General features: G+C 43.8%; 1 protein-coding gene across 2 annotated transcripts in view; it reads right to left on the bottom strand.

Annotated features, from left to right (window-relative positions):
• Nucleotides 1–22,583: 22,583 nt before the first annotated feature.
• The window catches only part of LOC120924727 (killer cell lectin-like receptor subfamily B member 1B allele C), a 32,176-nt gene continuing 28,997 nt past the window's right edge, over nucleotides 22,584–25,762 (bottom strand). For both annotated transcript variants that reach the window (XM_040335741.1, XM_040335742.1), the window contains exon 7: nucleotides 22,584–22,805. In XM_040335741.1, the coding sequence (XP_040191675.1) occupies nucleotides 22,700–22,805 (106 nt within the window). In that variant the 3' untranslated portion in view covers nucleotides 22,584–22,699. The remainder of the gene's footprint in view (nucleotides 22,806–25,762) is intronic.

Genomic DNA, 25,762 nt, shown 5'->3' with positions numbered 1-25,762 from the left:
CAAACTTTGCAAACTATTTTGAAAATATCAAAAGCCAAGGGGAAATGTTGTCAAGGCAAAATCACCTCCTTTCCACCAGTAGGGTCTGGAAACTAACTCAAGGTCTTGAAGCTTTGACCTCTTGTACCCAAAGGTGGATTCATTCCCCCCTAGACTGAAGGAGGGCAGAACCCAAGAGCCACCTCTTCAGAAGAGGATTTTTCTGCAGTTTGGAGATGCAAGAGCCGTTGGGCTAGGGGTATGATTCTCGCTTTGGGTGCGAGAGGTCCCTGGTTCAAATCCCGGATGAGCCCTTGTGCAGTTCATTTTTCACCTCTGTGGAACCCCTCAGCAAAGAGATGATGATTTTACCGCGACTTGCAGGTACCACTCATCGCCTAACCCTTTCTCGTGGCAGTCAGTCGAGACCTACATCTAGATTCTTTTCAACTTGGGGGGCGGAGCCGGCGGCCAGAGCGGATGGCAGCGTGAGCTAGGAGCTCTGCAGCAACGGACGAATTAGAGCGGCTAAAGAGCGACTTTACCTACTCCAAATTGGCACCCTCGGACGGGGGAACTCCCGAGGAGTACAGAAATACTAATGGCGAAGAGAAAGGAGAGAGATGGACCGAGGAAACTGACAGACTTTTTTCCTCCAGCGGCCGGCCGCGTGAGCCAAGATGGCGCCCGCAGCGATAACGGAGCACTGCTTCCTCCGGCCGAAACGAACCACAATGCTACAGCATCTACGGGTGAGTCAAGCCCCCAGATCACTCCACTCCCCGCTACACCATCAGGCAGCCCTCTTAAGCAGAAACGGAGGGTAGGGGGAGAAGGAGAATGGCAGGATGACTTGAGCGGGGAGGGTGAATGTATGGAAGAGACAGCATCACACACCCAGCAATTAGATGCATTCCCTACCTCTGGCCAACCCATCATAGACACAACTATGAAGGAAATGCTACTAACCCTGCGGGGAGCACTCCAGCAAGATATGGCTGCTTTTATGCATAACACAAAATCGGACATATCAGCTATGAAAGGCAGAGTGGAATATGTGGGAAAAAAAATGGAGGAATTCACCATGGCCCATAATGAGCTAGTAGACGCTCATTTTGATGTCGAGGACGAAATCAAAACCATGCGTCTCAAAATGGCGGACATGGAAGACAGGGCCCGCAGGAATAATATTAAATTCAGAGGGATTCCTGAATCAGTAAAACCAGCCGAGCTCACTGAATACCTTCAAAAATTGATGCTAGCAGCAATTCCCTCATTGGAACCTGCAGATCTAATAATTGACAGAGCACATAGACTGCCAAAACCGTCGTTCCTGCCAGACCAAATCCCCAGAGACACCATTGCCAGGATACACTTTTACCATATAAAAGACCAGCTGATGCGGTTCGCCAGGCAACATCCTGCGCTGCCGGGGCAATTTGCAGGAATAGCATTATACGCAGACCTATCGCAAGCCACCTTGGCAGCAAGGCACAACCTAGTCCCCATTACAAAAATTCTACGCAACCACAAGATTATTTATAAATGGGGTTTTCCTGCTAAGCTGCTGCTTGAACTACACAATGAATCTCATGTAATCACCTCACTAGAAAAAGGGATGGATCTTTTGAAAAAATGGCGACTCCTGCCCACAAACGGAGAATCTGCTGAGCCGGAACCTCTAAAGGACAGGCGATATGACAACCGCCATAGCAGGAGGGGAAGATGATGAAACCCACATGAATGATTTGGTGACCTCAAAATGAAGATTTATAAGGATTAAATCCTACTATCCAGGTCTATCTTTAGACTATGTTTCTGTACCTATACAAATCTCTAAAAATAGGTTAAGCATTCGACCGTTGTTCGGCTAAACTTGTGTTCTCAAAAAAAACTACCCCTATTTGTTGTACAGGATGACTCCTGTATTCGGTCTCTTCTTATGGTCATTACATAATGACCTCAAGTTGCAATATAGTTCATTTTGGACTTGGATTTGCTTTACCCTTTTTGTTTATTACTTTTACTGTTCCTACTGTTTTGGAACCTTCTATTCAGCAACTATCCTCGTGACTGCAAATTCTCAGAAACGACCACAGAACACATGCAATGTCAGTTCCTACCACTGGATGGCGACTAAAAGCTTTGAACTCTTAACATGCACCTGAAACTTATGTCGCATAATGTGAGGGGATTAAATAGCCCTTATAAACGAAGGGCGTTATGGAAATCAGCTATGAACTTGAACTGCGATGTACTTTGTGTGCAAGAGACGCACTTTGTCAGCAACAAAGCCCCTAAGTGCACACACAACAAATTCCCTAATGTATTTACAGCCAACGATGTCTCAAAAAAAAATGGAGTATTAATTGCTATAAGGGACACAGTAACCTTCTCTTTATTGCAGGAACATTCTGATCCACGGGGCCGTTTTATTATACTGATAGTAGAGATTGACCGGAATGTTTACACGTTGGTAAATATGTATGCTCCGAATGTTAAGCCTTTGAAATTTATCCGTAAAGTTGTTTCCCTTGCTAAGTCTATGCAGAAAGGTAGCTTAATAATCTGTGGGGATTTCAACATGGTAATGAATAATGACCTTGACTCCTCTTCGGTGACTCTCAGGAAGAGACCCTCACTTGGGACATGGTGCCATGAGGAACGACTCTTTGACCCATGGCGATGCCTTAGAACCACCGAAAGGGACTTTTCTTATTACTCTATGGTGCACAATAGTTACTCTCGTATAGATTTTTTTCTCACAGATCTGATTACTCTGCAAAATGTTGGTAAGGCGGAAATCCATAATATCACATGGTCAGATCATGCACCGGTGACCATTGACCTTATGGATGACAGGAAAACCTCCCATAGACCATTGTGGCGAAACAATACCTTTCTTCTCTCTCGTCCCCAAATTAGGGAAGAAATAGAAGAGAAACTTTGTGACTTCTTTAGGATTAATGATAACGGAGAGTGCTCCCCCACAATGTTATGGTGTGCGCACAAAGCTTTTGCAAGGGGTGTACTCATCCAAATAGCATCTAGGAAAAAAAAGAAAAAATGCCAAAGAATATCCCAACTTCAAGATTCCATTGCAAAACAAGAGACCCTTCATAAAACCCCTACTACATCATCTCCCGATATTCTAAAAAGCCTCACTAAATGTCGTGATGACCTAAAACAGGAACTAAAGGCGGACTATGACCTGTATTTTAAAAGATTAAAACTCTCCTACTATTCACAAAACAATAAAGCCAGCAAGCTCCTAGCATCTCAACTTAAAAAAAGACAAGCTAAAACCAATCTTACTCATATCTGTCACCACAGCACAAGCTCCACACTCCACAATCCCAAAGATATAGCCAATGCATTCAAGGATTACTATGAATCCTTGTACAACCTAAGTAAGGACCCTGACACCCATCAGCCCACAGAAATAGAAATAGATCAATTCTTGAAAGATGTACAATTACCAGCAGTAGACCATGCCTCATTGCAAGCTCTAAATACTCCCTTCACCATAGCGGAAATTGAGAAGGTCATACAATCCCTCCCCTTGAACAAATCACCAGGAGCAGATGGATTCTCAGCAGAATACTATAAGTCCTTTCCCTCCCTCCTAGCACCAAAATTAGTGGATGTATTCAGCACAGCAGCAGAAATAGGCTCATTTCCGAAGGAAATGCTCCAAGCAATTATAGTTACAATACCCAAACCTGGAAAAGACAGCACCCACCCCCAAAACTTCAGGCCAATATCACTGCTCAATTCGGACCTAAAAATATACGCAAAATTAATAGCCAATAGACTAATGGAAATCACCCCCTCCCTTATAGATCTAGATCAGGTGGGCTTTGTAAAGGGCAGACAGTCACCAGATGGGACCAGAAGAATGATAGATCTATTACGATACACGGAATTAAATAAAATCCCTAGTGTTTTCCTAGCACTAGACGCCGAAAAGGCATTTGATAGGTAGTGTTGCTCACGAATATTCGCATTGCGAATATTCGACTCGAATATAGCATATTCGAGAAATCGCGCTATATTTCGAAATTCGCGGTGAATATTCGCAATTCCGAATATTCGATTTTTTACAATTTTTTTTTTTAATCAGATCACATCCTAGATATCTCCATCGACGTCTAAAAGCATTGCTGGTATCATTAGAGACCCTGGGCCGAGTAGCTGAAGCGTTCATTGAATTTTCCAGAAAGATCGCAATGCGATTATTCGGCAAACGCAATATCGCGCGATTATTTTCCTCGCCCCGATCTTCCGCATCAGAGCGATTTTTACAGTTTCATTTTTAAAACAGATCACATCCTAGTGATCTCCATAGACGTCTGAAAGCATTGCTGGTATGATTAGAGCCATTGGGCCGAGTAGCTGAAGCGATCATTTTATATTGCCGAATATTCGCAATGCGAATATTCGGCAATAGGAATATTGCGCGATTATTTGCTCCGCCCTTTTGCATCAGAGCCAATCAGAGTTCTCCTTCCACACTCGTCACAGGTTAGCAACCAATAGGAACCTGCCTGCATGGACATTATATAAGCTCACTCCCAGCACCATTTCATTGCAGATTCAGAAGCTGGCTATAGAGTGTGGAGGCTGTTTCTGTGTTCCTGGTTTCCTGTGTCTTTGTTCTTGATTGATTTAGATCATCACCAGCATTGCTATTTAGTGATTCCAGTGGATCTTTTCCAGTATATCAACTGCTTTTTTCAAAGCAATAGACCCAAGAGCTTTTTTCAAAGCTACGTTTTGTGCTGTTTTGTGCTGTTTTTTTCATTTGTGTTACTGTTTGATCCTGCAATCCTCCCTGTTCAGTTATATTTGCAAGAGATTTCAGAACACGTTTTGCTGAGCTTTATAAAAGAGCTTTTCTAAAAGCTAAGTTTTGTTCATCTTGTGTTACTGTTAGATCTTGCAGGTTCGCTGTTCAGTGATATTTGATAGGCATCTCAGTTCAAATTTTGTTTAGTTTTCCCTAAAGAGCTTTTATAAAAGCTAAGTTTTGTGTTCAGTTTAGTTAAATTTTGTGTAGTAAGTGTACACACTGTTAGTGTACATTTATTTCATCTAGCTTAGCTTAGTGTGTGTTTAGTGTCTGTGTTTTGTGTTTAAAAAAAAAAAAAAAAAAAAAGTTAGTGTTTGTTTAGTGCTTTTTTTTTTTTCTTTAATTTTGTAGTCCTTGTCTGGTGTACTACTTTTCTTATAGTTTAGTAGCTGTCTGTGTACGTCTTTGTCTGCGTGCCTGTCTTGTAAAAAATACACAAAAACACATTTTGTTCACATTTTCCCCCCCCAATAAAGTTTAACCCCCCCACACACATATCAGCAATTATGAGCGGCATCCGTGGCCGTGGCAGTAGGGGTAGGGGAGTTACTCCCAGTGCTGCCAGCACGGGGTACCTCTCGTGCCCCTACTAGTGGTAGAGGATCGGGTGCAAGGGGAGTACGCCTGATCCGGGAGTTCTTCCCATCGGGCAGCCGCCCGATATTGCCATCTCAGGCTCAAGTAGTGGTGGACTACATGGGGCACAGCAGTGCCACTGAGTCGTCGGTCCCGACTCACAGTAGTACCACCATTACACCGTTGCCTGTACTACCCCCCCCCAGCCCCCAAGAGTCCAGCATCTTACTGTTCGACAGCGACAGTGAGAGGGATCTCTTGGGGGAGGCCATGCATCAGGCAGACCTCCAGCTCTGTCCTGATGGTCAGGACCTTTTTGAAGGGATGGATGAGGAGGATGGGATACCTGCTGGCAGTATCCCAGAGACATCCCTTCAAACTGGTGCTGCTGTTTTGGTGCAGGAAACAGCAGCACCTAGTCAGACCCAGGCGTGGGTGAGGGGACAGCGGAGCCAGGCTAGAGGCTCCATGTCACGTGGTTCCCTCAGACCAACACATCTCAGCCCTTGGTCTGACATCTCTGGGGGCGAAGAGGGTGACCCATCATGGTTGCCATCTGACGCGTCGGCTCACTACGTCAGTGACGACGGGGAAGGTAGGCACCCTGGTGAAACGGTGCGCCAGGTCACCACCAGGGAGACCATCGTCAGGGTCTCCACTGGTGATGGCAGCAGGAGGTGTCAGGAGGAGGAGCAGCAGCAGCAGCAGCAGCAGCAGGCAGCTCCACCTGTGCGCACCGAATCCCAGCAGGTGCAAGTAAGCGTCACCCCATCTGACAGGAGGGCGGTGCTGAAGTCACCTGTCTGGAATTTCTTTACCCTGGTGGCAGACAACCCTACCGTGGCCATCTGCCGGATTTGTAAAGTGAGGGTGAAGAGAGGGAAGTGTTTGGCTCGGGTGGGTACCACAGCCCTGAACCAGCACCTGAGGATAAACCACTGGGCGTTGTATGACGAGATGAAGCGTGGTGGTGGTAGCAGCGCCACCACCACAAGTGAGCAGGGTACAGCAGCCCCTGCCACATCTTCATCTGTTTCCAGCAGGTCATGCCCCCCCGCTCCCTCTAGTAGAGGTACTGGTACCGGCAGCCAGACCTCTACTTCCACAGCACCCTCCACGTCTGTGTCCCGCACTGCCGTCCGGCGCCAGGCGTCGATTTCAGACGCCTTTGACCGCACCACTCCCTTCCCCCCTGGAGACCGACGTGTGCGTTCCCTCAATGGGCTCCTGGCAAGGGTTATTGCCCAACATCTGCTGCCCTTCAACATAGTTGACAGCAACCCCTTCAGGCAGATGTTGGAGCAGGCCCAACCCCAATGGCGTGTCCCCAGCCGCCATTTCTTTGCCAGGACTGGTGTCCCTGCCCTACACCAGCACATTGTGCAGAATGTAACCCTGTCGCTGGATCACGCTGTCAGCGACAGGGTTCATCTGACAATGGATGGCTGGACCAGCAGGCATGGGCAGGGACGCTACATCAGCTTCACGGCCCATTGGGTTTCCCTCCGAGGCGTCGGTGAGGGATCGTCGGCAACCGATCTTGTGGTGCCGCCCCGGGGTGTCCAGGGTAGAACTGCTGGTCTCCCTCAAGCCACTGTCTCCGCAGCTGCTGAGCCTCCCAGCAAGCGCCCCCGTAGCTACTCAAGTGTGGGGCACGTGCGCTGTCAGGCCGTGCTCCAGCTTGTTAGTTTAGGGGACCGGAGACACACTGCAGAAGAAGTGCTGAAAGCACTTCAAGCTCAGGTCCAGAAGTGGCTGACACCCCGAAGGCTCCAGCCAGGTATGGTTGTCTGCGATAACGGCAGCAACCTACTCGCCGCCCTCCATGCTGGCAGTCTGACGCACGTGCCCTGTCTGGCACATGTCCTCAACCTGGTGGTGCAGAAGTTCCTGCGCACTTATCCAGGGTTGAGTGACATTGTGGCAAAGGCGCGTAGGATTGCCAGCCACTTCAGGCGCTCCCCAACCGCTACCGCGTCCCTGTCCAAATTGCAGCGGAAGTACAATCTGCCCCTTCACAGGCTGATTGTGGACAGTGTGACGCGGTGGAACTCCACCCTCCACATGCTGAAGAGGTTGTGGGAGCAGCAAAGGGCGGTGAGGGAGTACCTGATGGAACTAGGCACTGAGAGGGCTTCACCACAACTCCCTTTCATCGCCTGTGCGCAGTGGGGGCAGATAAACCAGGTCTGCCAAGTGTTGTCCTCCTTCGAGCAGGCGACCAAGATGGTCAGCAGTGAGCAAATTGGCCTCAATAGCGTGCTGCCAATACTGTTCATGCTGGAGAGGACACTAGATCGCCTGCTCGAGGCTGGGGAGAGTGCCTTGGTGGAGCAGGAGGAGTCAGCAATGCTCCACCGAGACCAGGGCCAGGACCAGGAGGAGGAGGAGGAGGAGGAGGATGATGATGAAGAGGAGGAGGAGGTGGTTGCTGGTGTCGTCCCGGAGTCAGGGCCTGGTCAGGAGGGAGAGCCGGTGTTGGGGGCACCGATAGTCCGGGGGTTGGGCATGTCTGAGTTTGACCAGCAGCGCCTCAGGGAAGAAGAGTCGCACCTCATTCACCTGGCCAGCATTGAGGAGTCACAGCGGGCTGTGCTCTTCCCCATGGCTGCCCACATGCTGAGATGCCTCAGGAGGGACCCCCGGGTTAAGACCATCAAGACGAGGGATGATTTCTGGATGGCCACCCTTTTGGATCCCAGGTGCAAGGGGAAACTGGAGCAGTTCATCCCAGCCAGCCGGAGGCAGCACCGGATGGAGGAACTGCAGGCAGCCATTGTCAGACGGTTGGAGCAGGCAACTCCCCGGCCTCCAGTTGTCCCCCCTCATCTCACCCAGCAGGTGGCTGCACCCAGCTGCAGCCGAGCAGGGGACCTAATGGAAGAGATGAGGATGTTCTTCCAAACCGAGCGACCCAGTACCACCACCAGCAGCAGCAGCAGCAGTCACCACCAGCGGCTGGCCCACATGGTGGCAGACTACATGGCGTCCGTCGGTGCTTCTGACAGTATGAGCACCGACGACCCCATGGAGTACTGGGTTGCCAGATTGGACACCTGCCGCGAGCTCGCTCAGTATGCGCTGGAGTTATTGTCTTGCCCCCCCTCCAGCGTACTATCTGAGCGGACATTCAGCGCGGCAGGTGGGGTGGTCACGGACAAGAGGACCCGTCTGTCCACAGACTCCGTGGACAGACTCACATTCATAAAGATGAATGAGTCCTGGATCGGCGGTGACTTTCTGGCACCCGTCGTCGGTTCAGGGCGCTGAAGGGTCCCTTGCCATGCATTCCCTGATGAAGCCCCGGACCTGATGTATTTACAGTGCTGAATATAACTATTTCAACATCAGAGAAAATCAATGTTAATATTTGGTACAGTAGGCTTTCTTTGCAATTACAGCGGTCAAACATTTCTTGTAGTTTTACACCAGCTTTGCACACACTGGAGGAGGGATTTTGGCCCACTCCTCCACACAGATCTTCTCTACATCAGTCATGTTTCTGGGCTATCGCTGAGAAACACGGAGTTTGAGCTCCCTCCAAAGATTCTCTATTGGGTTTAGGTCTGGAGACTGGCTAGGCCACGCCAGAACCTTGATATGCTCCTTACAGAGCCAATCCTTGGTTATCCTGGCTGTGTGCTTTGGGTCATTCTCATGTTGGAAGACCCAGCCTCGACCCATCTTCAAAGCTCTAACTCAGGGAAGGAGGTTGTTGCCCAAAATCTTGCAATACATGGCCCCGGTCATCCTCTCCTTAATACAGTGCAGTCACCCTGTCCCATGTGCAGAAAAACACCACCAAAGCATGATGCTACCACCCCCATGCTTCACATTAGGGATGGCGTTCTTGGCATGGTACTCATCATTATTCTTCCTCCGAACACGGTTAGTGAAATTATGATCAAAAAATTATATTATAGTCTCATCTGACCACATGATTTTCTCCCATGACTCCTTTGGATCAGTCAAGACAATTATGTCAGCAGTTATTTCACACCCTATATACTCTTATTAAGACTGCTGTACATCATGGCAACTCCTGCCCATGTGATATGACTCTGTATCAACTACTACTGTTAATACTACTACTGCTGCTTCTGCTGCTGCTGCCGCCCAGTCAATACACCTATGTCAGCAGTTATTTGACACTCTATATACTCCTATTCCTACTGCTGTTCATGATGGCACCTCCTGCCCATGTGATATGACTCTGTATCAACTACTACTGTTAATACTACTGCTGCTTCTGCTGCTGCTGCCCAGTCAAGACACCTATGTCAGCAGTTATTTGACACTCTATATACTCCTATTCCTACTGCTGTTCATCATGGCACCTCCTGCCCATGTGATATGACTCTGTATCAACTACTACTGTTAATACTACTGCTGCTTCTGCTGCTGCTGCTGCCCAGTCAAGACACCTATGTCAGCAGTTATTTGACACTCTATATACTCCTATTCCTACTGCTGTTCATCATGGCACCTCCTGCCCATGTGATATGACTCTGTATCAACTACTACTGTTAATACTACTGCTGCTTCTGCTGCTGCTGCCCAGTCAATACACCTATGTCAGCAGTTATTTCACACCCTATATACTCTTATTAAGACTGCTGTTCATCATGGCACCTCTTGCCCGAGTGATTTGACACTGTATTGTCAATGTCTACTACTACTATTACAGCTCAGTCAAGACACCTGTGTCCCAATTTTTTGGTACACTATTGACTACTATGACCACTACTGATGCTGTAAAGTATTCCCCAAGTGTTTTTATGCTATGTATTACTATTACCACTACTGCTTGTAAATCATGCCTGTGTGATACTTAGTGGGAATGCTTTAATAAGCATTCCCAGTATGGATACCCGTAAATGTATTAATCTTAATTAGTGTGAATGCTTTAATAAACATTTCCAGTATTGATATACGTAAATTTAGTAATCTTATTATTCCTTACGTTTTTTGGTTCTGCGTAACTTCGGCATACTTTCAGCTATTGAGACCATTCAACTGTAAAAATGTTCGTCTCTTTCAGCTAATGATGGGACTTCTTCAAGTTTTTTTCTACTTTTTACACTTTTATAAATTTTAAGCTTTTAGACCCTTTTTTTAACATTGAAGTCAATGAGAACATCCTTTTCCCCTTTGAATTCACATGCCCTGCCAAAAGTTTCAGCTACTTCATACTTTCACTTACAGACACTGAAAAAACTGTAAAGCGGTCACAAAATATTTAGCTATCCGGCTATGACTTTTCAGATCGTTATCGTTTACAATTTTTTGTTGAAAACGCAATTTACGTTTTGCGAATTTTTCACAAAAATGCAATAGGTTATAATGTAATCCTATGGAGGGGATTTAGAGTCTGTCATGTGACCTTAACATTGGAGATCTTTGTAATTAAAAATATCTTTACAAAAAGGGGAAACAAAATGGTCTCACGCCCACAAGATCTACTTTTCATACACAATTTTTATATCAAAACGTAGCTATGCTTGTCTGGTTTCTGGCAATGTGATCAATTCTGCGATACGTATTTTAGTTTTAGTTATTGGAGCAACAGCCAGAAATTATGTCTCATAGACTCTCATGTTAAATTATCTAAAAAATGTTGCTGCAAAACTCACAAAGACGCTCTTTTCTAAATCGCAGACATGGCCACATTTTTAAGTTTATCAACATAAATTTCATATCAATGCGTTCACAAGGGCCGTGTATTTCAAACGGTGTAGTCGTTGTATCGATCGCATGTACGGTTGAGGATTTATTAAGCTTTGTTTGGAGGCTTAAATCATGTATTTGATCTGTGAATTAAAAGCGTTTGTAATGTTATTTCTTTCCATAAATAACTTTCCTGACCTCAGTGCAATATTCCTCCTCACTGACCTGGGGGGGAGGGGAAACCTCTTGAGGGGGGAGGGGCGACCAGGAAGTCAGCATACTCTATACTTTGCAGATAGAGAAAGAAGCTGTGTGTCCTAAAGATAGTGTAGTGGTTATGGTGAATGTCTTTGGCAAGGGGCTCAGCAATTAAGCTATTCAGCATTCCCACTCGCATTTTCCTCAGGAAATGCATTGTCTAGTTACATTATATTTTAATACTACTGCTGCTGCCTCCATGCTGAGTAAAGCTTCATGACCTCTCTGGCACAGCGGATTCACCAACAGCCTCCGCTTCAAGCTACCAGACCGGATCGTAACAGCAAGTGTAACTAAAACAATTAACCTTATGTTAAACCCTGGTTTGCGGCCTTTATACTGCAACCATTAGGCTGTCTGCAAGAGCAAATCTGCACTCTCTCTCTCTTTCTTGCTCTCTCTCTCTCTCTGTATATATATATATATATATATATATTGTTGCTTTTGTTATGTTCATTTTTCAACAGTTTATTTTGTGTTCGTCGTGTCTGTGTCCGTGTGCTTTAGTTTGTCCTAGGTTTGTGTTAAATAAAATGATAGTATAAAATGTTTTTGCTTATTTTGAAGTTAGATGTGTTGATGTTGATTTGTTCGATGTGAAGTTAGATGTGTTGAAAAACCTAAAAATCGATCTCAAAAAGAAATGAAACATTTCCAAAAAATAACATTTTTTAATCAAAAAATTAATTCAGACATAGCTGAGCATGAGCTTCTGAAGCCTTTCCAGCTCAGCAAGATATTCTAATTGCTGCTGCTCTAGCTGCGTATTTTGCTGGACCAGGTAGCGAATTTGTTGATGATTTCCCTTAATCCTCAGATGTGTCTTCTTTAGCAGCGCGTGCTGCTGCATCATCTTTCTTGCTACTGTTAGGATATAATAAAAAAACATTTGGATTTCAAAGAACGTTACCAAATAAATAAAATATTTTTTTTGCTTATTAATCAATCATTATCATGTGTATACACTTGTTATGTGTCTAACACATCCCGGGAGTGCAGAATTATTAGGCAAATGAGTATTTGGACCACATCATCCTCTTTATGCATGTTGTCTTACTCCAAGCTGTATAGGCTCGAAAGCCTACTACCGATTAGGCATATTAGGTAATGTACATCTCTGTAATGAGAAGGTGTGTGGTCTAATGACATCAACACTCTATATCAGGTGTGCATAATTATTAGTCAATTTCCTTTCCTTTGGCAAAATGGGCCAAAAGAAGGACTTGACAGACTCTGAAAAGTCCAAAATAGAGAGATATCTAGCAGAGGGATGCAGCACTCTTAAAATTGCAAAGCTTCTGAAGCGTGATCATCAAACAAAAGAAACGTGTGGAAAAACAAAGGCGCAAAATAACTGCCCATGAACTGAGAAAGGTTAAGCGTGCAGCTGCCAAGATGCCACTTGCCACCAGATTGGCCATATTTCAGAGCTGCAACATCACTGGGGTGCCCAAAAGCACAAGGTGTGCAATACCCAGAGACATGGCCAAGGTAAGAAAGGCTGAAAGACGACGACCACTGAACAAGACACACAAGCTGCAACGTCAAGACTGTGCCAATAAATATCTCAAGAAAGATTTTTCTAAGGTTTTATGGACTACTGAAATGAGAGTGAGTCTTGATGGGCCAGATGGAAGAGCCCGTGGCTGGATTGGTAAAGGGCAGGGAGCTCCAGTCCGACTCAGACGCCAGCAAGGTGGTGGTGGAGTACTGGTTTGGGCTGGTATCATCAAAGATGAGCTTGTGGGGCCTTTTCGGATTGAGGATGGAGTCAAGCTCAACTCCCAGTCCTACTGCCAGATTATGGAAGAGACCTTCTTTAAGCAGTGGTACAGGAAGAAGTCACCATCCTTCAAGAAAAACATGATTTTCATGCAGGACAATGCTCCATCACACGTGTCAAAGTACTCCACAGCGTGGCTGGCAAGAAAGGGTATTAAATAAAAAAAAGTAATGACATGGCCTCCTTGTTCACCTGATCTGAACCCCATTGAGAACCTGTGGTCCATCATCAAATGTGGGATTTACAAGGAGGGAAAACAGTACACCTCTCTGAACAGTGTCTGGGAGGCTGTGGTTGCTGCTGCACGCAATGTTGATGGTGAACAGATCAAAACACTGACAGAATCCATGGATGTCAGGCTTTTGAGTGTCCTTGCAAATAAAGGTGGCTATATTGGTCACTGATTTGTTTTTGTTTTGTTTTTAAATGTCAGAAATGTGTATTTGTGAATGTTGAGATGTTATATTGGTTTCACTGTTAAAAATAAATCATTGAAATGGGTATCTATTTATTTTTTGGTTAAGTTGCCTAATAATTCTGCACAGTAATAGTAGTCACCTGCACACACAGATATCCCCCGAAAATAACTAACACTAAAAACAAACTAAAAACTACTTCCAAAAAAATTCAGCTTTGATATTAATGAGTTTTTGGGGTTCATTGAGAACATGGTTGTTGTTCAATAATAAAAAAAGGGCCTGATGGAGCACACGGGATTACTATAACAACCCCACTCCTAACACAGGAATTTAGTGGTAATCTATATATATAAAACTCAACGTGTGTGTGTGCATAAATGTATGTATGTATGTATGTATGTATGTATGTATGTATGTTCCAGCATCACGTACAAACGGCTAAAGATATTTATATGAAACTTGGCACACAGGTTACTTATATGTCAGCCACAAACATAGGATAGGTGGTTTAAACCTTACCCACCCCCACTTGCCATGGTCGGGGTTTTTCTTTAAAGTCCCATGCAAAGCAATGGGAAAATTATGTTCCCACATAACTTCTGTGTTCCTGTCTGCTGCCCCATGTCTTTTTTCAACAGTACTATGAATACCTTGGCCGGTGGTGATATATGTTAGCACAACATGGCATCTTGGTTAACAACATCTGACCTTACATGAATTACATATGACCTTACATAACTGTCACCAAAGGAGCTGCGGTGGCTCCACGCGATTGCCACTGCACTGACAACTGATTCACCTCTGCAGCTAGGGGTTCGGATCCCGCTCTCGGCTACCTGTGAATTGAGTTTGGTGGTCTCAGCCCCGCCCCTGGTGGGTGTGCTATGCGAGGTTGGGTTGGGAGGACCCCCTCACACCCGCCATTGCCAACCGGGGCATGGAGAAAGGTGGCAGATTGCCTCTGGGGGAGGCCTCCCAACTCCTGTAGGCCGGCTCCTCTCTCTTTCGAGTTCACGCACAAAATACACTTTTTTAAAAAAAAACATAACTGTCAACAATAACTTACCTGGATGATATTTAGCCCGAAGACGTCTGACATGAACCATTTGGCGCCTCTTCAGGTCAGACCACTTCTTAACAATGGCCTTGTGGTCATGTTGGCCGCCAAAGTCAGCGATTAGGGCGCTGACCACAGCCCTTTTCTCTGGCTGCCTCCGCAGCTCATCGTATCCTGTTTCCAGGAACTTCTGCAAGATGAAGAACAAAGTATATTGTAATACTTCTGTTGACAGCCTTATGGATATATGACGTAAATGTATGCTATTCAACAATTGGAAGCATTCTCGCCTTATTAATCAATGACAGGGGTAACATGAAAGATTTTATATCCTGCCATTTCGGTCGCCATCTTTTTTGCATAAATATAGCAGCCATTATCATTTGCATAATTATGAATATATTATTAACAACACAGGATACACGTATAGGGGAGATATGCGTTGCTAACTCTTTTCCCTGTCAGGAGCCTAACGCCCCGGGGGGTCAGAGACGGGACCTTTTTCGGAGGACCACTGACGTATGTACCCGTCGCAGTTTTTTGTGATGTCACTCTTTAGGTGTGTGCACATTTTTCACTGCATCCGGGTGGAGTTTTTGGGTTGTGTTTTGCACGCCACAGGCTTTTCAACAGGAAAAAAACAGCTGGAGGCAGAATGGTTGCAAAACACTACGTGTTTGTTACTTAACTCTGGGTTTCAAGACCAGTCCACCTCCAGCTGTTGCAAAACTACTACTCCCATCAGCCACGGTCTGTCAGTGCATGCTAAGAATTTTACTTTTGCTGCATCTAGGGTGCCACAGTTTAGAGACCCGTGCATAAAGGCCTGAAAAATGGGGGCCTGCAGAACTTACAATACTAGAAGTGCCAGCATTCCCAGGCATGCTGGAAGTTGTAGTTCTGCAACATCTAAAGGGCAATATGTATTCGAACGTCCTTGGGCCTTGAGGACACTGAAGTCAGGACGTTCGCATACGTCCTATGTCCAAAAATTTTTTAAATTCATTATGCTAAATAACAAGGAAAAGTGCCTAAATACACATTTGCCAACCAGGGTGTCTGCAGCTGTCCAGGCATGCTGGGACTTGTAGTTTTGTAAAAGCAGGAGACACATTTTTTGTGAAATACTAATATATGATCATATATACTAACTTTTAAACTAGACTTAAATGCTGGGCTGGGCTGGGACTTGTAGTTTTGTAAAAGCAGGAGACACATTTTTGGTTAAATACTAATATCTGATCATATATACTAACTTTTAAACTAGACTTAAATGCAGTTGAAGATGATGAAATAACAGTGGTCAAAATACTTACACAAATCAGCAACTTTTCCTCAGACTTAGTGAAATTGCTTCCAACCATGTTGCTGTGTGATTGCGCTGCGATCATAAGTTGGAAACTGGCAAGGCTCCAGGAAATGGTCGCGTGTTGTTCGCGTGTTGATTGCGCTGCTTGGACCGAGATGGGTCCATATGGCTTCGGCTGTATGGACCACAGTAACTCTTTTCCCTGTCAGGAGCCTAGGAGCCTAACGCCCCGGGGGGTCAGAGACGGGACCTTTTCGGAGGACCACTGACGTATGCAACCGTCGCAGTTTTTTGTGATGTCACTCTTTAGGTGTGTGCAAATTTTTCCTTGCACCGGGTGGAGTTTTTGGGTTGTGTTTTGCACGCCACAGGCTTTTCAACAGAAAATAACCAGCTGGAGGCAGAATGGTTGCAAAACACTACGGGTTTGTTACCTAACTCTGGGTTTCAAGACCAGTCCACCTCCAGCTGTTGCAAAACTACTACTCCCATCAGCCACGGTCTTTCAGTGCATGCTAAGAATTTTACTTTTGCTGCATCTAGGGTGCCACAGTTTAGAGACCCGTGCATAAAGGCCTGAAAAATGTGGGCCTGCAGAACTTACAATACTAGAAGTGCCAGCATTCCCAGGCATGCTGGAAGTTGTAGTTCTGCAACATCTAAAGGGCAATATGTATTCGAACGTCCTTGGGCCTTGAGGACACTGAAGTCAGGACGTTCGCATACGTCCTATGTCCAATAAAATGTTAAATTCATTATGCTAAATAACAAGGAAAAGTGCCTAAATACACATTTGCCAACCAGGGTGTCTGCAGCTGTCCAGGCATGCTGGGACTTGTAGTTTTGTAAAAGCAGGAGACACATTTTTTGTGAAATACTAATATCTGATCATATATACTAACTTTTAAACTAGACTAAAATGCAGTTGAAGATGATGAAATAACAGTGGTCAAAATACTTACACAAATCAGCAACTTTTCCTCAGACTTAGTGAAATTGCTTCCAACCATGTTGCTGTGTGATTGCGCTGCGATCATAAGTTGGAAACTGGCAAGGCTCCAGGAAATGGTCGCGTGTTGTTCGCGCAATTGCGCATGCGCGATCGAAAAATCGCAATCGCAATATGTATTTTGGTTAACCCCTTCCCGACCGCCGCATGTACATATACGTCGGCAGAATGGCACGTACAGGCACATTGGCGTACCTGTACGTCCCTGCCTAGACGTGGGTCGGGGGTCCGATCGGGACCCCCCCCGCAACTTGCGGCGGTCGGGTCCCCTCGGGGAGCGATCCGGGACGACGGCGCGGCTATTTGTTTATAGCCGCTCCGTCGCGATCGCTCCCCGGAGCTGAAGAACGGGGAGAGCCGTGTGTAAACACGGCTTCCCCGTGCTTCACTATGGCGCTGCATCGATCGAGTGATCCCTTATGTAGGGAGACTCGATCGATGACGTCAGTCCTACAGCCACACCCCCCTACAGTTGTAAACACACACACAGTGTACACCAAATCCTACAGCGCCACCTGTGGTTAACACCCAAACTGCAACTGTCATTTTCACAATAAAGAATGCAATTTAAATGCATTTTTTGCTGTGAAAATGACAATGGTCCCAAAAATGTGTCAAAATTGTCCGAAGTGTCCGCCATAATGTCGCAGTCACGAAAAAAATCGCTGATCGCCGCCATTAGTATTAAAAAAAAAAAATAATAAAAATGCAATAAAACTATCCCCTATTTTGTAAACGCTATAAATTTTGCGCAAACCAATCGATAAACGCTTATTGCGATTTTTTTTACCAAAAATAGGTACAAGAATACGTATCGCCCTAAACTGAGGAAAATTTTTTTTTTTATATATGTTTTTGGGGGATATTTATTATAGCAAAAAGTAAAAAATATAGCATTTTTTTCAAAATTGTCGCTCTATTTTTGTTTATAGCGCAAAAAATAAAAACCGCCGAGGTGATCAAATACCACCAAAAGAAAGCTCTGTTTGTGGGGAAAAAAGGACGCCAATTTTGTTTGGGAGCCACGTCGCACGACCGCGCAATTGTCTGTTAAAGCGACGCAGTCCCGAACTGTAAAAACACCTTGGGTCTTTAGGCAGCAATATGGTCCGGGGCTTAAGTGGTTAAAATATCATACATATTCGATTTCAGAGTGCTGCTACAGCAGTTTTCGAAATATCTGCAATAAATTTCGCATTCGCATGTTGCGATATTTCGATAAAATATCAGGAATATTCTGAGCCAATCAGAGCGCTCCTCCAGCATATCTCGAAATTGCGCAATAAATATCGCATTCGCATGTTGCGATATTTCGATAAAATATCACGAATATTCTGAGCCAATCAGAGCGCTCCTCCAGCATATCTCGAAATTGCGCAATAAATATCGCATTCGCATGTTGCGATATTTCGATAAAATATCACGAATATTCTGAGCCAATCAGAGCGCTCCTCCAGCATATCTCGAAATTGCGCAATAAATATCGCATTCGCATGTTGCGATATTTCGATAAAATATCACGAATATTCTGAGCCAATCAGAGCGCTCCTCCAGCATATCTCGAAATTGCGCAATAAATATCGCATTCGCATGTTGCGATATTTCGATAAAATATCACGAATATTCTAAGCCAATCAGAGCGCTCCTACCGCAGTTATTAAAAAAATCGCAATTATTTTCGCATTCGCAATAGCGAAAAATCGCATTCAATTAATTTCGATAAAATATCACGAATATTCGAATTTAGCGAATATATCTCGAATATTCGAATATATATTCGAGATATATCGCGAAATCGAATATGGCATATTCTGCTCAACACTATTGATAGGGTGCACTGGGGATACCTATCGAAAACCCTGCAAAAATTTGGTATATCTGGTATGATATTTACAGCCATTATGTCCCTGTACTCCAACCCCACAGCACAAGTTTTTAACTCAGGTATTCTTTCTGACACATTCCGCTTGTCTAATGGCACTCGACAAGGATGCCCACTGTCCCCAATAATATTCTCACTGATTATTGAACCACTGGCCCAAAGCATCAGATGTAATAGCAAAATACAGGGTATTAAAATAGGCCAGGAAACCCACAAGATACTGTTATTTGCCGACGACGTCATTTTAGCAATCACTAACCCAGAAATTTCCATAGGCGAAATCAAAAACACGCTACACCAATTTGGCCAGGTTTCTTTCTATAAAGTAAATACGAAAAAGTGCTTCGCACTATCTCTTAATTTAAACTTAGAGGCACAAAAGAAAGTACAAACAGTATTTCCCTGCAATTGGAACCCCCCATCGATTGTATATCTGGGGGTGCGGCTGACCTCCTCCTCCACTAATCTGTACTCGGCCAATTACCCTCCGTTGTTAAAACAAATATGTGAAGAAATGGACCATATTGGCAAACTGCAATTGACTTGGATGGGGAGGATAGCCGCATACCAGATGCAATTGCTGCCCAAACTACTATATCATTTTCGTACGCTGCCAATCCCTATTCCCCAAATCTTTTTTACCCAGCTAGCTACTAAACTAAGAAAATTCATATGGGCGGGGAAGAAAGCTAGGATAGCACTAAACCACTTATATAAACCCAAAACCCTAGGCGGAGTAGGTCTACCAAACGCACACACTTATTACCAGGCAGCTATTTTGGACCAAGCCAGGTATTGGTTCTCATCTCAATCAGACACTAAATGGTCAATAATAGAACACACAATTGTCCCAGGACATAACCTTCCAGCATTAACAATTGCGGCTAGCTTACACCACAAGCCTATAGCGCCCCTATATCCCACCATACAAGCCACACTCTCAGCATGGGCCTTATTAATTAAACACAAATTTAGAGACATACCTATACATAGAGTAAATCCCCCTCTAGCAGTATACGAGTACCTAATACCAAACTTTTCTACACTGGCCTGGAGGAAAGAAGGAGAGCACTTCCCCACTCCGCAAGGAATACACTCAAACACAAGGGATAACTACCAACTCCTACAAATAGCGCACTACAACAAATCTAACCCCCCCAAATTGATAGAGATCCCCAACATCTTGTGGGACTTTCTTCTCAATAGGCAATCAACAACACAGAAAGGGATATCCTTATTTTACAAATGTTTCAACCCATCATATCTACAAAACAAATCCCCAAGCATGATCAAATGGGAACAGGAACTAAAAATAGAATACCCCCTTCATCAATGGCTTTTAGCGATTAAATATGGCGCGAGATCCTCAGCATGTGTGGACCATTGGGAGAACGCACAAAAAGTCTATCATAGGTGGTACTTCACCCCGGTGAGGATCCATAAAATGTACCCAGACATCCCACCCACTTGCTGGCGGAATTGTAATTCCACTGGCAACCTTTTACATATACTATGGAGCTGTGCAGTAATTGAACCCTTTTGGAGAGAAGTAGCGAACATTATATATCAGATATCATCTATCAATCTCGCCATTACCCCGGCCCTCGCCCTTTTAGGATTAGGAATTGAAAACTACCCTCCTCTAACTAGAAAAGTCATAATCCATATACTAACTGCAGCACGAATGACACTAGCCAAGGAATGGCGTTCACCATTGCCGCCAAACTACGAAGCAGTTATATCCAGAGTAAACACTCACTACACTATGGAAAAAATGATTGCATATAAAGATAGAAGGGCGCAGACCTTCCATAAACACTGGGAGGTCTGGAAACAATCTATATTTGCTCCCCCTCACATATGACATATGATCTATTCTGAAATCCTGAAATAATGATTTACCATTCTGTGACAGGAACTCATACTATCAGTTCTTAGCTAGACCAATGTTGGTTGAAAGGCAGAAAAATTACGGAAATTCCCATCTCCTGGTCTGATTTCTCTTGCATTGTGTTCTTATATTTACTGTAACCCACCACGAGGATACTCTTTTCAATGTTTTAAATTTTTTTTTTTGGTTATCGCCTATATAGTATTACATTTCAAGGTATGTGATGTTTTGCATTTTATAGCGCTCCTAGGGTCTTCAGTACTACCCTAGGTGTGGTGGCCTCTCCTTGGAAGGAACAGGAGCCTGCTCACAGTTTGTACCCATAGGGGGTGACTGGCTCCACCCCATGGTGGGGTTTATGGCTACTAACAAGAGGACACTCTAAGTAAATATGTAAATAAACCAATGTTACAATTACAACACTGTAGTAGATAACCTTCTTTACTTAATATATCTACTGTTTATTTTGTTTTTGTTTCTGAACAATGCTTTGTGATGTACAACATGTATAACATAAGAATCCATACCACCTTTGGTACTGTATGTCACACATTGCTCTATGCTTTTCGATAATAAAAAAACTTTTGGTTATAGATTCTTTTCAACTTTATTTGGCAAAGAACTTCAAATAGAGCTAACAATTAAAGTTGTTGACCGGGGGGGGGTGCGCATTAAAGTTGTTGAGCGGTGGGGGGGGTGCCTCTCACCTGTGCCGACAGCGGGGGCCACAGACTCACAGACTGTCATTAGCCCGGCTGTCGGCTTTCTTCCCTTCAGCAGCCACAGTCCTCCACACACCGCTCCGGTTCCTCCTGCTTCCGTGCTGCCTCCTCTTGCAGTGTGGGAAAATTAACCCTTTCGTGGGACTGCGGTGAAGAAGCTGTCTGTGCTGGATAGTCCCGCAGAATCCGTGCGTGTTGGGAGGTATGCACAGGGCCGCCATCAGGAATTTTGGGGCCCCTTACACAGCTTAAGGCATGGGCCCCCTGGAGCAGAGAACCAGGGGGGGGGGGTGCTGCCGCCTGAAATTGAGAAGCGGGGGGGGGGGCCTTTACAAAAAAAAGAAGAAATAAAGAAATATATATATATATATATATATATATATATATAAAAAAAAATGGGGGTAGCCATCCGGGGCCCTGGGGACCTCTGGGCCCTTTAATAAAAAGAAAAAATTAACCTCTGGGTCCTTTAATAAAAAAAATAAACATTTTTAAAAAAAATACATAAAAAAAGGGAGGTTGCCATCCAGGGCCCTGGGGACCTCTGGGCCTTTTAATAAAAAATAAAAAAATATAAACAAAAAAAAAAAAAAAAAATAAACATTTATAAAAAAAAAAGGGGGGGTTGCCACATGGGGCCCTGGGGACCTCTGAGCCCTTTAATAAAAAACAAATATATAAAAAAAATGTACATTTTTTTATTAAAAAAAAGGGGGGGTTGCCATCCGGGGGCCCTGGAGAGCTCTGAGCCCTTTAATAATAATAATAATAATAATTATATATATATATATATATATAAAATATATAAAAAAACATTTTTTTTTATAAAAAGTAAATAAAAAAAGGAGGGGTTGCCGTCTAATATATAAAAAAACATTTTGTTTTATAAAAAATAAATAAAAAAAGGAGGGGTTGCCGTCTGGGGCCCTGGGTGCCTCCGGACCCCTAAAAAAAAAAAAAAAAAAACTTTTTTTTTTTTTTTTAAAGGGGGCCCCCTATTGGGTGGGGCCCATGGGCTTGAGCCCAGTCAAGCCCAATGGTAAGTCCGGCCCTGGTGACATCTGAGAGAATAGTCACCTTATCCTTTTATCTTACAGTAATCAGTATACACATATTGGTATCAAACATTTTATTACTCAACTAATATAGAAATCAACATGAAATAGCAAAATAAACATATGACTGAAATAGTATTTTATTTACACTTCAAAATAATCACATAATGCCTTGAACATTCACTCAGCATTCTCCAGATCGTTGCGGTCAGACAGAGTTTCTCTCACATATCAGTGCGGTTAGACAGCCTCTCTCTCACAGATCCAGCTCAGTGCAGTATAACAGTTCTCCCAGGTAAAGTGCGATCCCAGATTGGCGCAGCTTCCAGTTCCTTCCGTAACATTTCTGGATAAGAGATACAATCAAATGAATAATAATATCAACAACACCAACAATAATAACATCAATATTATTATTAGTAATAGCAGTAATACGAGAAGTATAAAATGATAACAATAAGAAGAAAAAAAAACAAAAAAGATTATTATTATTATTATTATTATTATTATTATTATTATTATTATTATTATTATTATTATTATTATTATTATCATCATCCTCCAATAATAATAACAACCACTTCAGCCCCGGACCATATTGCTGGTCAATGACCGGGGCCACTTTTTGTGATTCTGCACTGCTTCGCTTTAACTTACTTCGCTTTAACGGTCGTGCGATGTGGCTCCCAAACAAAATTGGCGTCCTTTTTTCCCCCCACAAATAGAGATTTCTTTTGGTGGTATTTGATCACCTCTGCGGTTTTTATTTTTTGCGCTATAAACAAAAATAGAGCGACAATTTTGAAAAAAAAAAAAGAATATTTTTTACTTTTTGCTATAATAAATATCCCCAAAAATATATAAAAACATGTTTTTTCCTCAGTTTAGGCCGATACGTATTCTTCTACCTATTTTTGGTAAAAAAAAATGCAATAAGCGTTTATTGATTGGTTTGCGCAAAAGTTATAGCGTCTACAAAATAGGGCATAGTTTTATGGCATTTTTATTAATATTTTTTTTTTTACTAGTAATGGCGGCGATCAGCGATTTTTATCGGTACTGCGACCTTATGGCGGACACTGCGGACACTTTTGACACATTTTTATAGCGATCAGTGCTATAAAAATGCATTGATTACTATAAAAATGCCACTGGCAGGGAAGGGGTTAACACTAGGGGGCGGGGAAGGGGTTAGGTATGTTCCTTGGGTGTGTTCTAACTGAAGGGGGGGTGGGACTGACTTGGGGAAATGACAGATCGCTGTTCATTCATTGTATGAACAAAAGATCAGCATTTCCCCCCTGACAGGACCGGGAGCTGTGTGTTTACACACACAGCTCCCGGTTCTCGTTCTGTAACGAGCGATCGTGGGTGCCCGGCGGTGATCGCCCCTATTGGCTGGTTCGCGAGATGACGTATAGCAACGTGATCTCGCGCAGCCGAGCCGACCTGTTGCCGTATAACTGTGCAGGCAGTTAATAATAATAATAAAAACAGTAATAATAATTACCATCTTCATCATCATCACAAAGTTTTTGTTGTTGTTGTTGTTCTTCTTCTTTTATTATTAACCACTTTACGCCCAGGCAATTGTCAAAAGACGGCAACAAGGTGGCTCTTAATTGCCGGGAGGACGTCTATGGACGTCCTCTGCCCCTCCGGCCACTGGGGGGTGCACGAGCGCCGCCGGCGGCGCGCTCTCCCGCGGTATCACTGAAGTGCTGATGCGCGTGCCTGGCGGCCGCGATGTCCGCCAGGCACCCGCGATCAGCGGATACACAGACAAGGACGTGGATCTGTGTGTAATGATGGGGTGTAAACACAGAGCTCCATGTCCTGTCAGGGAGAGAGAAGACCGATGCTGTGTCCCTTGTACATAGGGACACAGCATCGGTCACCTCCCCCAGTCACCCCCCCCTCCCCCCACACACAGTTAGAAACACTCCCAGTTTACACATTTAGCCCCTTCCTCACCCCATAGTGTTAAGCCCTTCACTGCCAGTGACATTTATACAGTAATCAATGCATTTTTATAGCAGTGTTCGCTGTATAAATGTGAATGGTCCCAAAAATGTGTCAAAAGTGTCCGATATGTCCGCCGTAATATCGCAGTCCCAATAAAAATCCCAGATCGCCGCCATTACTAGTACAAAAAAAATCATAAAAAAAAATCATAATTCTGTCCCCTATTTTGTAGGCGCTGTAACTTTTGCGCAAATCAGTCGCTTATTGCGATTTGTTTTTAATAAAAATACGTAGAAGAATACGTATCGGCCTAAACTGAGAAAAAAAATATTTTTGAAAAAAAAAATTGGAGCAAAAAGTAAAAAATATTGTGTTTTTTTTTTCAAAATTGTTGCTTTTTTTTGTTTATAGCGCAAAAAAATAAAAACCGCAGAGATGATCAAATACCACCAAAATAAAGCTCTATTTGTGGGGGGGGAAAAAGGGGAGCCACGTCGCACAACCGCGCAAATGTCAGTAAAAGCGATGCAGTGCCGGAAGCTGAAATTTCGCCTGGGAACGAAGGGGGTTTATGTGCCCAGTAAGCAAGTGGTTAAAGCGGTGGTTCCCCTAAAAATAAAATGTTGACATCGCATTTAGCAAATAAATTACAATTAGAATCGGCTTGTTTTATTTAAAAAATACCTCCGTACGTATCGTTTCCTATATTCGGTCCCACCGCCACTTCCGGGTACGATGCAGGCGGTGGGCGTTCCTAATTGATTGACAGGCATCCGACCAACGCATCCATCGCGTCACGAGATGCCGAAAAAAGCCGAACATCGGTGCGGCTCTATACGGCGCATGCGCACCGACGTTCGGCTTTTTTCGGCATCTCGTGACGCGATGGATGCGTTGGTCGGATGCCTGTCAATCAATTAGGAACGCCCACCGCCTGCATCGTACCCGGAAGTGGCGGTGGGACCGAATATAGGAAACGATACGTACGGAGGTATTTTTTAAATAAAACAAGCCGATTCTAATTGTAATTTATTTGCTAAATGCGATGTCAAAATTTTATTTTTAGGGGAACCACCGCTTTAATAATAATAATTATAATAATAATATCATTATTTTTAAATTAATTGATGTTTTTATTATTATTATTAAAAGAAGAAGAAGAAGAAGATGATTATAATAATAATAGTTACAATACGAATGAGAATATTATTATTGTTAATATTATTATAAGATAATAATAATAGTAATAATAATATTAATTGTAATATAGAACTATTATTAAGATTATAATAATAGTAATATTAAGATAATAATAATAATAATAATAATAATAATTGT

The sequence above is a fragment of the Rana temporaria genome, chromosome 1 (genome assembly GCF_905171775.1).
Source record: "Rana temporaria chromosome 1, aRanTem1.1, whole genome shotgun sequence".
Classification (NCBI taxonomy): domain Eukaryota; kingdom Metazoa; phylum Chordata; class Amphibia; order Anura; family Ranidae; genus Rana; species Rana temporaria.
Note: the sequence above shows the minus strand (reverse complement) of the source record. Positions and strands in the feature narration are given on the sequence as shown.